The 15,987-nt window shown below is 41.1% G+C and overlaps 1 protein-coding gene across 1 annotated transcript in view; it reads left to right on the top strand.

The window, feature by feature from the left end:
* LOC124622896 overlaps nucleotides 1–15,987 on the top strand; it is a 219,416-nt gene that overhangs the window by 123,310 nt on the left and 80,119 nt on the right. Inside the window, exon 11 of the mRNA XM_047148686.1 lies at nucleotides 2,558–2,747. Within this exon, the coding sequence (XP_047004642.1) occupies nucleotides 2,558–2,747 (190 nt within the window). The remainder of the gene's footprint in view (nucleotides 1–2,557; nucleotides 2,748–15,987) is intronic.

Genomic DNA, 15,987 nt, shown 5'->3' with positions numbered 1-15,987 from the left:
TTTTCAAACATCAGGTAACAGGTCTCTAATTTGGCAATAAATAAATAATAATATAGCCTACGAGTATCTGCGATGATCTGGTTTTGCGCCAAAAGAAACTCAATCACAGCTCTTTTTTTGGAATGCACCACCGTTATAGATGCCATTTTGAAGCTACGTATAGCACCGCCACCTATCGGAACTTTATGAAACTATTGGACTGAAGGGCGACCATTCCGCGGTGTCCCATAACAAATTTCGCATTTTTCAAGCGAAATTTGCCAAGAAAAAAAACTTGTTGCGTCACTTATCGAATGCCGCTCGTTTCTTTTCATATAGGTGGTAAACAGGGTTATGGCCGAGCTAGGAAGTTCGAACTGAAGGTCAGGCACACCAACATCAACTTACATGATGTTACTGCAAGATGCCTAGTTATAGTTAGAGCTTACAGCTCTAGAATGTGACAGGCTACTGTGTGATAAATGGCGCAATAAAATAAGTCTTGTATGTTCGTATAAAATTTTTGCTCAGTATGAACTTCCACGACTTTACAAGTTTCCAGTTATGATTATGTCGATGTTTGGACTTACGTATTTATACGAGGAACTTTTTTTGGCAGTGAAGAGAACGAAATCTACCCACAGAAGTTTACTCACAGATAGCGACTTAAAAGCTATCTTCGAATTAGCAGTGTACAGATAGTGGTATTGGACTTTAATTCTGCAGTGAAAAGGAAAATAAGTTGAGCTGATTGACATTCAGTGTTTTTTATGTTTAATATGTCAATAAAATGATCAGGAAACACTAGTTGATGTCAATGTTCTTTGCCTCATTAATTAAAAGAAAAGTAAGTTACATTTCACTGTCATTTCACATCAGTGGAACAGTCTTAGTGAATAAATTTAAACGAAGATCACGTTGAGTCTAGCTTTTGGAAATCGTTTGTTTATTACCTACTAGGAGGGGATCACTAATTGATGTGGAGACCGAGGCAACTGGGCAGGGGTCACAACTTTAGTTATAAACAAGTTAAAGTTTATCAATTGGATATATTCTGAGAAAACGGTAAGAAATATGTGGCGAGAGCAGCCTCCACTGACATTACATCAATACCAGCAGCGCAAGATATACCAACTTTATAAAAAACATGCTGTAGCACAAGCTGAAATTTTTATCAAAAAGAGCTATTTGCATTTCTGGTGTTTAAATAGCATACTGGCAATGTAAAGTAATTTAACATGAACACCTTGTAGATGGAGAAACTGGACCATAGGTACGTCCCAAGTTAAAATTTTTTGTAAAATATCGCAAAACGCAAATTTATTAAAGAAATATCTCATGGACCATTGCTAAATAATAAAAAACGACACAGGTACACAGCATTATTTAAATTTCCTTACCTGTTTATGGTCGTAAAATAAAGCTGGCAACAGATTGAAAATCACGTTCACTTTTCAAGAAAGTCCAACAGCAACTGACGCTTTCGAAGTACGGCGATGTAGTAACTTGACGGTTTCTTAGAGTAGGGCACAGAAGAAATGCAGACAACAGTTGTACAGGTGTTGTGGTGTGCGTACTGTAAGACCTTCAGTACCCACACCATCAGATTATTTGACTTGTCGCTCTAACGAAGTAGGCGAGTGTCAGCAATATGTCTCGTGGTCTTATCGTGGCGTGTTTATCTTCTGCCGTTAGGTCAGACGATAGAAATGCCACTTGCACGCTTAGAGTAGCAGATTGACGGTGACCAACGTTAAACAGAACTTGATTAATTTTCACACACATTTATTAAAATAATAACAAGCATAGAAATTACTTAACTTGGTTCTGGATGCTTTTTACAATTGACAATCTGAAGTTCCTTTGGTATTGGTACTTTAATCTTATTCTCACATATATCTCTGATACTTGACAAAAGTGTCTATACATTTATCCTCATGGCTACGTACAGGAATATGGTAATCTTATAAGGCGCAGACTGAAACTTGACTATAGACTGGTACAGACAAATGTAGAACTCGTACAGACTGGTACAGACTAATGCAGGCTGGTACAGACTGGTGCAAACAAATGCAGACTGACTAATCGGTCTGTACACTTGTTATAATACCTCGCACGTTCGTGTATCACTGCGCAAGTGTGATCTGCGAGGAGAAAAGGTTCTACGTTAGCAGCAATCTCATTGGATGCGTTACATATTAATATGCGGATCGGCGGAAGCAGAATTTGGTCCGTCTCTATGGCAGCGCCATCTCATAGTGCGGAGACGGACGAGCGCTGCGCCTGCGCTGTTGTGCTTAGCGGGGCGCGCTCTAGTGGGAAAGTTGTGTACGCGCTGACTACGCGGAACTATGTACACAACAGGTGTACACAACAATACAACTCGTGCCTGGCATCTTGGACCATAGTTACGTGCTGGGCGATGGTTATCAGGCATTGCGTTGTGTTTAACAACTGTTGCTGCACTAAAGTGCACACTTTAATTAATGAAGTAGCTTTTAAGAAATTTCGAGTTGTCCATGACGTTGACCTCAGATTTTAAGCAGCGGTGTTACGAAGAGTGCTGCGTGCTGTGCAGACGCGAGTGTCGGCGGCGTGGGTGACGGCGGCGACGGTGGCGCTCCTAGCGGCGTGCGGCCCGGTGCACATGGGCCGGCGCGGCTACCGGTACAGCGCCGCCGCGGCCGCCGCCTACAACGCGCTATCGCCGCTGCTGTGGGGCGCCTTCGTGTGCTGGGTGCTGCTCGCCGCCAGCCTCGGCTACGCCGGTACGTGTTCCCAAGGCCTTACTCGAAAACATGATGAGCCCTTAATTCTAGCTGCCCGGTGTCACTTCTTGGGATACACCGAGGGCTAAAGAATATTCGTAGCTTCAACCCTCAGACTTCAAGAGGACTGTTACAGTTCCAGTTACCAAGAACTTTGCGATTCGAACACATCGCACTTTTTTTAACACACAGTTCACCTCAGACACCCTCATAAAGTCCCGTAGCTGTAACTTGTTCACACCGCTAGTTCATCGCTGTAAGTTTCTCACACACATCCACTCCCACTTGCCCATTCTCTCTCACTCATTCAGCCCAACACATACTCGTTACCTCTTTGTGGCTCTCTGTCACTGTGTCCTGACCAACAGCCACAGTCCTCTCCGTTCCGTCCTACTTCTACTGCCTCATGTCACTGTCACCCTCATGCTCTTTCTTACTCCTAATATCTCGTTCCTTCCTTCCTAGTACAGCTGTCTCTTCTCACTATCACTGTCTCTCTCCTTTCTATTGTCATTGTGGTAGACTCTGCCTCTCATTATCGCTGGATCTCACCCACATCCACTTTCTCTTTATTCCCCCTCCCCCGGCACTGTTTCCTTCACTCTTTTCCTATCACTGTTCTCTCACTGTCTTCAATGTTCCACTGCCGCTGCCACCGTCCCCATCTCCTCCTCTCACACTGCTATTGTCTTCTTCGCTTTTCTATAACGCTACCACTGTCTGCTATCTTCCGATATTTATTACTTTTCCGTCTCTTTGGCACTGTCACTGTCTTCCTCTCTCTCAGAATATAAAAGTGTGAATTTTTTCGTATGCGAAAGTTTTTGAGGAAATTCTTAACGGTGCTGAGGAAGGTACAATAAGGCAGCTGATACGTCATTTTACAGTCAAGAACATATTCGCATATTTTGTGCTCCGATAAGCGCATTTTTCACTGGTTTCCTTCTTTTCGCTGTTGCAGCTGGACATGTAACTCATATGAAAAGAAATGTATTGGTCAGTAAAATTTAGATAATTTCCTTATGTGAAACTGAAATAACAGAAAACTAATTTTACACTTCAAACGGGATTTTACATGAAAAAAAATGCATGTTGGAACTTCCTGGCAGATTAAAACTCTGTGCCGGACAGCGACTCAAACTCGGGCCCTTTGCCTTTTGCGGGCAAGTGCTCTACCAATTGAGCTACCCAAGCATAACTCATGACCCGTCTTCACCGCTTCAGTTCTGCCAGTACCTTGTCTCCTATCTTCCAAACCTCACAGAAGCTCTTCTACGAACCTTGCAGAATAGAAGCAGTGAAGATGGGTTGTGAGTCGTGCTTGGGTAGCTCAGATGGTAGAGCACTTGCCCGCGAAAGGCAAACGTCCAGAGTTGGAGTCTCGGTCTGACACACAGTTTTAATCTGCCAGGAAGTTTCATATCAGCACACACTCCGCTGCAGAGTAAAAATTTCATTCTGGAAATTGCGTGTTGTTCAGTACTACAACATGGGGTTCCCAGATAATAAACGACATTTTGTTGAATATTTCTTCGTGCTACGTCACTTTATAAACTACGTTTTCGCCTCACAGAGGACTCTGCGTGCGCATTTGACGTGTACAGATAGGGTAAGTTTGAACCTCTCTGTATAAGAAAAGGATAAAGACATCAAGAAAGTTTTCAAGACTGGTCGAGATCGGGATCTGAGGAATAAATCGTAAAAATTACAGCCATTTTCTGTGTTTAACCGTCTCGGAATGCGCGGCTGCGTTTTGGTATTTTGCTGTTTTGCTGTGTTCCTCCACAAACAGATAAAGATTTCTGAAAACAGGGAGATGGCTCTTTCAGATAAATGCTTAGAATCACAATTAAAATTCGAGAAATTTGCTGCGGTTATGTGTAATTTAGATTTCTCCTCATACTGGATTATACGTGTATATGTAGCGTAACTTGAAATCTTGTAAATAAAGAAAATTGTCAAGGTTTCCGAGATCAGGATCTTAGGAATATATCGTAAAAATTCCGGCTCTTTGATGGACAGTCATGCTGAAAAGGATCTGAACGACCTGAATTGCATGTCGCCTGATTCGCACGCGACCCACATAACGCAGCTGTCTAGCAGGTCCTCTAACTGCTCCTTGGTACATTCGTTTGACTATTGAAAATGGTTCCAACAAGTCACCACTAGAAAACATTGCTCTGTATCGCAATAACTCAAGATGTAATGTAATACCACGATACTAGATATATCAGGGAACACCTTATAACAGATAAGACTGTCCTTAAGGCTTGTAAGCTCACATTTATTGCAACAAATGACATACCTAAAATGATACCACTCTCATTATTACGTCAGATAGGTAATGCACGTAGTAAGTTCGTCGTATTCATGATTTCCTCTTCAAAGTAACATACCGTACTTGTTATTTAACACAAAATGACATTAAATATTTAAGTTATTCACGCACAGCTAGTTGAGAATATGTATGAACTTCAAATGACACGACGAACCGTCTCGTTCCGCATATGTATTCAAACCCAGGTCATCCAGGCTAAGATTTCGTGACTGACGGAAACTAACAGTCACTCCTGACTAGTCATACAGAGAGTGATATACCTCGATTTTAGACAGTATCAGTTAGCAAATATCAACTTTAAATTACATAACGTAAACATTTTTAACGGACGCGAATTCCTACCCAGCATCTATTGTCCCTGTTAACGAACTACGAGAGATGTTAAATATTGCTTCTTCACAAGTAACTTACTTGAAATGCCGTGAGGTAAAGCTATGTGTTGTACAGGGATTCGAACCCAGAACCTAATCGGATTGTTATCGAAGGACAATCAACTGTGTCATATCGAATTTTCTCGGCAGTAGCTAGATGTTTCAACTGAAATGACGAGACGAAAAATTAATTTTTTCCTTCCCAGGACTCCAACCCAGCATCTATCGCTGTTATATTATAGAGAAAACGAACATTAAATATGGGTTTGTTACAGCAGCAGCGACATGTGAGAATTTTTGAACTAGAAATAATATGACGAAGAGTTCAGTGCTGACTGGGAATCGAACCCCACACATATCGTTGTTGACTACACACAAATAGACGTCAGCTACCAAATTTTTCTCCACCAGCAGCTCGGAATAACATCGTTGAACTTACAGTGATCTCGCAAATAGTAATATGTCTCACTGGAAGTCAAAAACGTCAGATATCGTTAGTGTTGACAACGAATGAAAATGCATAAAAAATCAAAATTATTATCAACCAGCAGATAGGTGTTCTCATGCTAGAGCTTGATAATTCACAATGAAAACCTTAGTGCCGGGCCAGGATTCAAACCCATTCACGCGCAATATGTGGAGATGTTGAGGAATCTGCAGTTTTGAACAAACAACAAATTGTAGTCGAGCTGTATTGTCACGAAGGGACCATATTCCGCATTAAGAGCGGTCTGAGTTGCATTCCCAGTTCAGGACCAATTTCATCAGCATAGAGAAGCTCAAATAAAAGATGGAATAAGTGTCTGCGACCCTACATAGCGTTTATTCCGTCACTAGAAATAAATAACTAGTATAAGAAAGGATACTGGTGATATAATTCCTACATGTCGCCATTCCTAGCTTTATTGTGGTTTAACCTAGCATCAACATGGTAGAGAAGGAATATCCTGTTTAATGTGAATTTCAGACCACAATGCCATTATACCTTCTTCACCTGGCGTAGCTAGAAGCAAATAGAGTCGGTCTCTCCCTATCAAAAAGCATTGGCGGAAGCTGGAATCGAACCTACACCGTCAGTATAGGAACCTATCAGCAATCCAACAGACCACCAAATCCTCTTCTCTGTCGTTCATTTTTCTATCATAACACCGATGCGGCATACTCGATGTGCATTCTGACATACAGGCTCCCTGTAGAGGTTCGCTGCATGTTCAGTACATTCATTTACTTGGTTGACCTAATCGCCGCGAACTATCTGCCTCGGCTATCCAGTGCATACAATCGATTCTATTTTGTAATCACCGAAATAACGATGCGCACAGAACTGCCAACAGTGTAGGATGCAGAAATTTAAATAGAAAGTGTTCCTTTCCATTTGAGCTACTCTATTGCGCTATCTGTTTGTTGAAACCGTCGTACAGTGCAAAAGAAAAGCTGTAACCGTTTATCTCTCTGAAGTCTAGATCCGGCCGTATGCATTATCTCACAGCACTGTGGAATGCTGGACGAACTGTTGACTTCTGGAGCAGATGTATCTACGCGACAGGTAGTAGCGTAACGGTAGGCATTGCACGCTGTAGATAAGACGTCGCGAGTTCAATTGCATTTGCTGCTTCATTTTTTAAAACCCAATTCCGCTGTCTGCTGAAGTTATCAATTTAATGGAACTTTGAACATAATTCCCTTCACTTCTCAACCCACAATAGTCGCATGTGGAAAAAGCGCCAACTTCCGCGACATTTTGTTCTTTTCAGGTTTAATAAACGGCCAGGCAGCAGATGCATCTCGAAGCTTTTGTATTATGTATGGGGAGAGCGCATCATGCCAGAATAGTCAGAAAAGTATTTTCTACATTAGCTGTCGTCTGGTAGTGGCATTTTATTCTTCTTCAAACCTTGTTTGACAGCTTTAACTCAGAACAAGTTTTCTACATGCATGTAATCAATAAACTGCATGTGCATGCTCAGACTGTTACAGATAACATCAGAGAATTCGCATATATCATTGGTGATTAATTTCTCTCTCATGTTTACTGTTGTTTTAACAACACTAAATAAAACCTTACGAAAATTGCGCACTGTATTATAAGAAAAGAAATAAAACTAACCACGATAACCTTACGACGAAAGTCTGTTTTAATAAAACTGAAACACAAGCGTGCCTGTCGCGGCATGAATTAGTAAAATACTACTCACTTATATTTGACTGGGTCTGTGTTTAATTGGTATGCTGTGTCATACTCAACAGTATGCAAATTTGGCATTTCATAAATAAAGTTATGTATTCCTAGATACTCAAAATTTGCTTGTCAGCAGCTGGAAGAAGCGTTACCTGTTGTGCAGCTTTGTATGTTTTTCACCTTTGCACTATGAGCTGAAAGTATTTTCTTGCGATTTGCTTATCGATGTTTGATGTGACTGCTTGCAGCTCTTTCACAGAAGGGATAAAAAACGTAATAGTCAGCGAGACTGGAACAGCGAACCGTAACAGTCGGTTTTCAGAGGTCAGAACGTCACCACAGAGCTCGCGAAGAGGTATGTGTTCCGTCTTGCTCTTACAAGGCCAATAGTGGCTAGAACTCTTAAAGCGCTATTTAAAGGACGAGATTAGTTGCGAGTTCCACGTGCAACGTCTTTCCTGGTGAAAACCGTAAATTTACAACCTTCTGTTACACCTGAAGCGATAATAACTCAGATTATTCAATAGAAATGACAGGAAAAATCAAATGAACTTTGAGGCTTAATTCCCTGCACACCAGGAAGTAACTCGTCGATCACAGTGTTGCCAAACATACCTCGCCTTGTTGCCATATCTCACTTACAGTACCAGCAGGAAGAAGACGAACCGATGTGATCCTACAGCCGTCTCAAAGACGCGGCTGCTACGGCCTGGAATACGTAATGCGTCTGATTAGCATTTCTGTAACTAGGTTTAGGGACTGGAGCGTAGTTACTAATAATACTCAGAACTGACTGCTAACTAAGCATCATAAATCAGTAACACTCATAGTTGTTTTTATATTTGGAAGAGAGCGAGAGAGAGAAAGAGAGATAAATATAAAAAAGAATGAGAGAGGGGGTAAAAAATTGTTGTAAAGAAATTGAATACTGATATGTAAAGAAATCTTTCATTAAAATGACACTTTCCACATCATTATGAAATGTCGTATTCATGATCTATGGAACAAGTATTAGTGTAATCTAACCTAATCGTATCATATTGCTGACTTGCCATGAAGAGTCATGAATTACCGAAATTTTCGCCAATATCATTATCCAAATCTAAACCTGAAAATAAAAGGCGACAGTTTTTGTAATAAACCGGGACTCCTATCAAGACCCTTTCATCCCTGTTAACTAACCACTAAAGATGACTGTTATACCTCAATTCAGAAGTAACAAAGTGTGTATGCATTTAAAGATGAAGCGCATGATGCGAAGTTCTGTGACGGAGATACGAGCCCAACACGTAATCGTATTATTAACTAAGTAAAATCAAATGTTATGTATCGGTTTTTCTTATCAGCTGCTAGGTGTTTGAATCTAAAAGAAGGATACAAATTTTTGTGCCTGAGCGACAATCGAACCGCACTTCTATCGTTCTTCTTTATCGTCCACGAATATTGCTTAAGTATCAATTGCTTACTCACCATCAGTAATATGTGTGCGTGTTTGTCCAGAAATTGTTGGCAACACATAAACAGACATTAAAAAATCACGTTAATTTTCAGTAGCAGGCCGATGTGCATGTGATAGGGCTTGAAATGACATTACGAATATTTTTGTACTGGATCAGGATTCAGACCCACATACTTACCTTTGGAGGAGACGTAGAGAAGATTGTGGTCTTGGGAAAAGGAACGAAATGATTGAACTACTGTTACGAGAGAATAAGATCCTCGAAAGAGGAGATACGAATTAGAATCCCAGTCCAGCACCAAATTTTTCAACGTCTCTAGTTCAATCAAGTGCAAGTAAAATAAGTGCCCTGTTCCTCTAAATGGCTATCGGTTCATCAAATACAATAAAATTTTCTAATATAAGTTTACTGGCGACAGTATTTCTAATTTACCATGAGCTCCACCTATGTCATTTCCCGACGTAAACCGGCTCTGCTCAGTTGGGAATGAAGGAACGTGATGTTTAATGCGGATTCTTGATTATAACATCTTTCTCTTGAGGTTACCAGAGGTAAAGTAAATCTGTTTGTGCCTCTTAAAAATAAATGCCTGAACCCACGCATTGGACTTGTGATAGTTCGTTCCACCAGACCATTGTGGCCACATTTCCCAGCCCCAAGAGTGTGCTGTAACGGATGATGTGCTTAGCTTACAAAATTAGTCACGGTGGAGAAAATGCGAGTCTATTAAATGGTTAAGTAGAAGCAAGCTTCTGACGTGGAGATTATACTATTCTCATGTCAGCAGGATGTTAAGCCTCTTCTAGACATCATAGCCTCGATGTGAAGCCATTTTGAAATTTTCACTAAGTCAGAAAATGTCTTAGTTCGAGAAAATCCACTGTAAAGTGTGAAGTTACCGGATAATTCGAATATTACCGTCATTATTACTATCATTTTCTTCATACGGCTGCTGGAACACATGAGCTCGAAGGTCATTTAAGGTCATTTGGTCATTATAGAAGTAGTTGCCCAAGAACAGGTTCTTTCCCTGTCTACGGAATCCTTTTCATGTTAATATCAAACATCAGCAATTACTCGTAGATCACATTAAAACTAAAGTAATTGATGAAGACGTTACTTGATAACAAAAACGCGCTGCCTTTCTTCATTTACTTGCGCCTAGAAATGGCTGCCGAATACTGCCAAACCGAAAGCCAAGGGATCTTACTGCCTTCCGATATACCTATCCAAGTCCAAAATTTTCGCAATATTAGTTCAAATTTAATATTCGCTTCTATAATGTAGGAAAGTATTTCAAAGTTGCAAACCAGCATCCGACTCATCGTCCTTACACTTAGTCGCTGACCGTAAATTCTAGTTCAGCGTGACACCAGTTTAAGTAACCTAATATATCGAAGACTGTTTGCCAGTGCTCTTTCTCACCGGAAAATATGCAATTCACTCACTGGGCTCCATAAGTACACTGTAACAGTAATTTCTGTGTGTATGCAATGCATACGGATTGTAGAATTTTGTGGTGCTCTCAGTTCCACTTCTGTGTACAATATGCCTGACCTAAACGGGCCATTTATCATTACAGGCCCTGGGCGGTGCACCATCATATTGACAACAGTAATGCGCTTGTACTGACAACCTCACTGTTCGTTTTACCTGATTTTGTAATCATTTAAATAAAACAACATGACCTTCCACTGGGAGACATTTCGTCCCCCTTTTCCTTTTGCGAAATTTGTCAGTGAGCTCTTTGCCTTCCAACCAGCGAAATGCGGCAGAGTACGGCCGGTAAATGATTCACAAACTACGATTTAGTGCCGTTAAGACGATTTCTTTAAACATTGGCGTAGCTGAAGGAATTTAGTTTCTTCTTAAATCGTCTTATGCAGAAACGTTCACAGATATCTCAAATAGGAAAAGCTCTTTATCCAGGTACGAAGGTTGTAAAACAAACTTCCCACAGTTTGTGTCAGGTTGATCTTTTCTGGCCGTGCGGTCTAGGCGCTTCAGTCTGGAACCGCGTGACCACTCCGGTCGCAGGTTCGAATCCTACCTCGGGCATAGATGTGTGTGATGTCCTTAGGTTATGAAACTTCCTGGCAGATTAAAACTGTGTGCCCGACCGAGACTCGAACTCGGGACCTTTGCCTTTCGCGGGCAAGTGCTCTACCATCTGAGCTACCGAAGCACGACTCACACCCCGTACTCACAGCTTTACTTCTGCCAGTATCTCGACTCCTACCTTCCAAACTTTACAGAAGCTCTCCTGCGAACCTTGCAGAACTAGCACTCCTGAAAGAAAGGATATAGCGGAGACATGGCTTAGCCACAGCCGGGGGGATGTTTCCAGAATGAGATTTTCCCTCTGCAGCGGAGTGTGCGCTGATATGAAACTTCGCAGGAGAGCTTCTGTAAAGTTTGGAAGGTAGGAGTCGAGATACTGGCAGAAGTAAAGCTGTGAGTACCGGGCGTGAGTCGTGCTTCGGTAGCTCAGATGGTAGAGCACTTGCCCGCGAAAGGCAAAGGTCCTGAGTTCGAGTCTCGGTCGGGCACACAGTTTTAATCTGCCAGGAAGTTTCATATCAGCGCACACTCCGCTGCAGAGTGAAAATCTCATTCTGGTCCTTAGGTTAGTTAGGTTTAAGTAGTTCTAAGTTCTAGGGGACTGATGACCACAAATGTTAAGTCCCATAGTGCTCAGAGCCATTTGAACCATTTTTTGATCTTTTCGTCTGATAGCACTGCGTAAGTATTTTGTCTAAGAGGTATCAGAAGTAGTCTTCCTGTAGCTGTGGGAATCATTGGTTGAAAACGAATTTAACAACAATGGGTACAGTACTGCTAATTATTCAAAATGAATATCAACCTAAGTCTGTGTTCATCCACAAACTGAGGCGTATTTGTAATATTGAAGCTAGACTGTGTATCCTTGTCTTCCTTGAGTGGGCATTGGAAGGCGTTTACACACACGTATACGAGGGTAATCCCAAAGGTAAGGTCTCGTAAGGGACACGCAAGTGCCAACGCAGGCACAAACGAGAGATCCTAATTTTAATGCGAAGCAGAAACCGCAGTGTTGGCTGCATGATGGCAAGGTGATAAAGAGGAAGACTACGCATACGAAGGTCTCAGGTTCGATCCCTCGTCAGTCCCACGATTTTTATATGCCGTTTTACACATACTTCCCCTCGGGCAGTGTTTGTTGATGTGAAGAATGCCGAGTTGTACTGCGGTTCGAAAACCCCCACGTTAATTTGTAGGTTCCCATATTAACTGGCTAGGTAAGTCAACTCAAAGGTCGGAGGAAAGCAACGGCATATCTCCTCCAACAAGACTGTGCTTATTAAAGCACTGTGGTGTTCAAACCACTCTTCCGACTGATGACTGTTTTACTTTCTATGGGTTCCAAAATTAATGATCTTCGGGTTATTAACATTTTTGCGTTTTCATGCTGTAGCTTTGATACCAGTAAACGTGAGTAACAAGCCGAGCACTGTCACCGTTCGAGTTGTCAAGGTGGTAGACGACGATGCTGTCGACTCCAGTTACAATCTTGGTTATGGCTATGTTTCAGTTGAATACCTCTATGTGCCTTTCTGCGTATTTCAAGATATACTTTTATACACTTGGTACGCATCCAAATTGATATGTGATAGAGCTGTATTTAGTAACATGAATCAGATATGTTTTCCGTGCAATATATCGGACAACACGACAGTGCAGCGAGATTTCGTTTGTGTGTCGCGCATGGTGCAAGAAATATTTGTGTTTTTCTTGCTTCTATGATAGGTTTTACCCCACAGAATGTGAGCAGGCTCACGACTAGACTGTCAATAACTGGAATTACGCAATAATACACTTAAAAGCTGTACTTTTGCATTACGTATCCTGATGAAAATAACTGTAAACAGGTTATATGCCTACTTGCTTATTATTCGCGCTTCTCGATGTTTTCCTCAAAAAATAGAAAAAAAATAAAGAGAGAGAGAGAGAGAGAGAGAGAGAGAGAGAGAGAGAGAGAGAGAGAGAGAAGACAGAAATGTATTTCTAATATCAGCTCAGTGACGCCATGTTCGTCTCGTGATGTTAAGCAAGGATAGTTGATAGGTAATAACTCGTTGTACTAGAGATATGTATGGCTACAGGGTTCTTTCTTTTCGCTCTGCAAACAACCAGAACAGAATTCAGTAGCAAAGTGGTAAGAACACCTACGCAGTGCGCCGATTAAACACTCAGCTTTTCTTGGTTATTTTGTTAATCGACTGTAATGCAGTAAACATCCTTGATTATTTATTTGTTATTACTACCATTGTAATTGTTATTCGTCACCTCACAACAGCATTCCTATCACTCAGTGCCGCCGATGCACGTAAGGAATTGATCAGGATGAATGGAATGTGTGATGTTCCGTCATGGAGAATATACACATTTACCTCGGCGTCTTGTGTTCAGGGTAATGTGAAAAGCTCAATAAGAAAAGACGACAATAACACCCAACTATTTCTGTCCACTTAACACCATGACGACAGACAAATTGGCGTCTCACTGTATTTTGATTATAATTCGTTGGCCTTCTTGCGACCTCGTTTTAATACCTCGTGGGAGCAGGCATAATATTTTGCTTTTTGAACGCCGAACAATAACACGCAAAGACAGTAGATGGAAGGATACAAAGAAACAATCAGACTCATGGGTGTGGATGCAGTTCATCATTAGAGGACTAAACAAGAGGGAAACATTACGAAAGCAATGAATACGCTGGTTGGTATATATTATTTGTATAGATCTGAAGATGAAAAAGAGCAGATCTGCACAGTACACGTATCTGCACTTTAGTTTCTGTCTCAACGGGCATAATTTTTAGTTTATTCTCTTCTGAATTTTCAAATTAATTGATTATTATGTGGTACAGAATAATTAGTTAACTGTTTTTCTTACAACTTCCATTCCCACCAACATTTTTCTACATTCTCGTACAATTCATGAAATTCTACTTGTATGATCACAAGACTGCACATAGATGCAATCGATTTCGAGGTGCAAAGTGTTTGGTATCTTACTTTTCGTGATAGGTGGGCAAAGTTGATTTCCAAAGATTATTTATTGTACTGAAATAATCTTTTGTCACAAACTAACAAGGTAGGTGTTTTATTCGTGTGTATTTTGTGAGAAACTGTAATCGTGGTGGAAGATTACACACCTGAATTTTTGACACAACTGGTAGCAGAAAACGCTGCATATTAACCAAACTCCGCGCCACCTCTCCGAATCCTCCTATGACATGAGCACGGGATTCTCCTCCTATAACGCTACAGAGCTGTTCCTAGCACATCTGAGAATTGGCAACATCGTCACAAACTTTTGGCAACACTGTGGCAGTGCAATAACTTTCGCGTATGGTACTGAATTGACTCGCTAAATACACTTGATATTCCCTTTCCACTTGCATGACTCGTGCTATATAATCCTCATCTAAACTAAGACACTGAGACAGAAAATCCAATTTTTTGGCTAAAGAAATGCTATTTTTCACATAAATGATAACTTTTATTATCTTTCACGATGCGTTACGAGGCTGAGCGACCAATACCATGATGAGAATGACGTGCCGCCAGCAGTGTGTCCGTAGTTACGTGGTACCGCCCGTGTCTTGTGTTTCAAGGGTGCAAGGGGTTGTCAATCATAACCGTGGGAGGGGCCAGCGTGTGTGAGCTTTCTTCTGATTTATTTTATGGAGCTGCGATTTTCCAGAAAAAATTCTGTAACGAAATCAGAAGAAAACCTTCACACATCAAATCCTCTTGGCAGCTCTAATCAGTAAGTTGTGTTAATGGTCATAGATCTCGACTTTCTGACCGCCAAGGTGCTTCACAATACAAGCAGCTCTGAAGAAATTCGAATCGACCGTCAAAGATACGAAATTCAATATTGTTCTTCACTTAAGACTCACATGCCAGGGTGATAAGTATGAAGGAAATGAACTGATAAGCAAATCGTAAGAAAATACTTTCAGATCATAGTGTAATAGCGCAAACTTACAATGCTGCACAACAGGTAACGCCTCTTTCAGCTGCTGACAAGCAAATTTTGGGTATCTAGGAATACATAACTTTATTTATGAAATGCCAAATTTGCATACCTGTTGAGTATGACACAGCATACCAATTAAATGCGCGCGGTTCCAGACTTAAGCATGTAGAAACCTTGTTCTGAGTTAAAGCTGTCAAACAAGGTTTGAAGAAGAATAAAATGCCACTACCAGACGACAGCTAATGTAGAAAATACTTTTCTGACTATTTTGGATGATGCGCTCTCCCCATACATAATACAAAAGTTCGAGGTACATCTGCTGCCTGGCCATTTATTAAACCTGAAAAGAACAAAATGTCGCAGAAGTTAGCCCTTTTTCCACATGCGACTATTGTGGGCTGAGAAGTGAAGGGAATTGTGTTCAAAGTTCCATTACATTGATAACTTCAGCAGACAGCAGAATTTGGTTTTAAAAAATTTAGCAGCAAATGCAATTGAACTCGCGACGTCTTATCTACAGTGTGCAATGCCTACCGTTACGCCACTACCTGTCGCGTAGATACATCTGCTCCAGAAGTCAACAGTTCGTCCAGCGTTGCACAGTGCTGTGAGATAATGCATATGACCGGATCTAGACTTCAGAGAGATAGACGGTTACAGCTTTTCTTTTGCACTGCACGACGGTTTCAACAAACAGATAGCGCAATAGAATAGCTCAAATGGAAAGGAACACTTTCTATTTAAATTTCTGCATCCTACACTGTTGGCAGTTCTGTGCGCATTGTTATTTCGGTGATTACAAAATAGAATCGATTGTATGCACTGGATAGCCGAGGCAGATAGTTCACGGCGATTAGGTCAACCA

This window comes from Schistocerca americana, chromosome 7, assembly GCF_021461395.2.
Source record: "Schistocerca americana isolate TAMUIC-IGC-003095 chromosome 7, iqSchAmer2.1, whole genome shotgun sequence".
Classification (NCBI taxonomy): Eukaryota; Metazoa; Arthropoda; class Insecta; order Orthoptera; family Acrididae; genus Schistocerca; species Schistocerca americana.
Note: the sequence above shows the minus strand (reverse complement) of the source record. Positions and strands in the feature narration are given on the sequence as shown.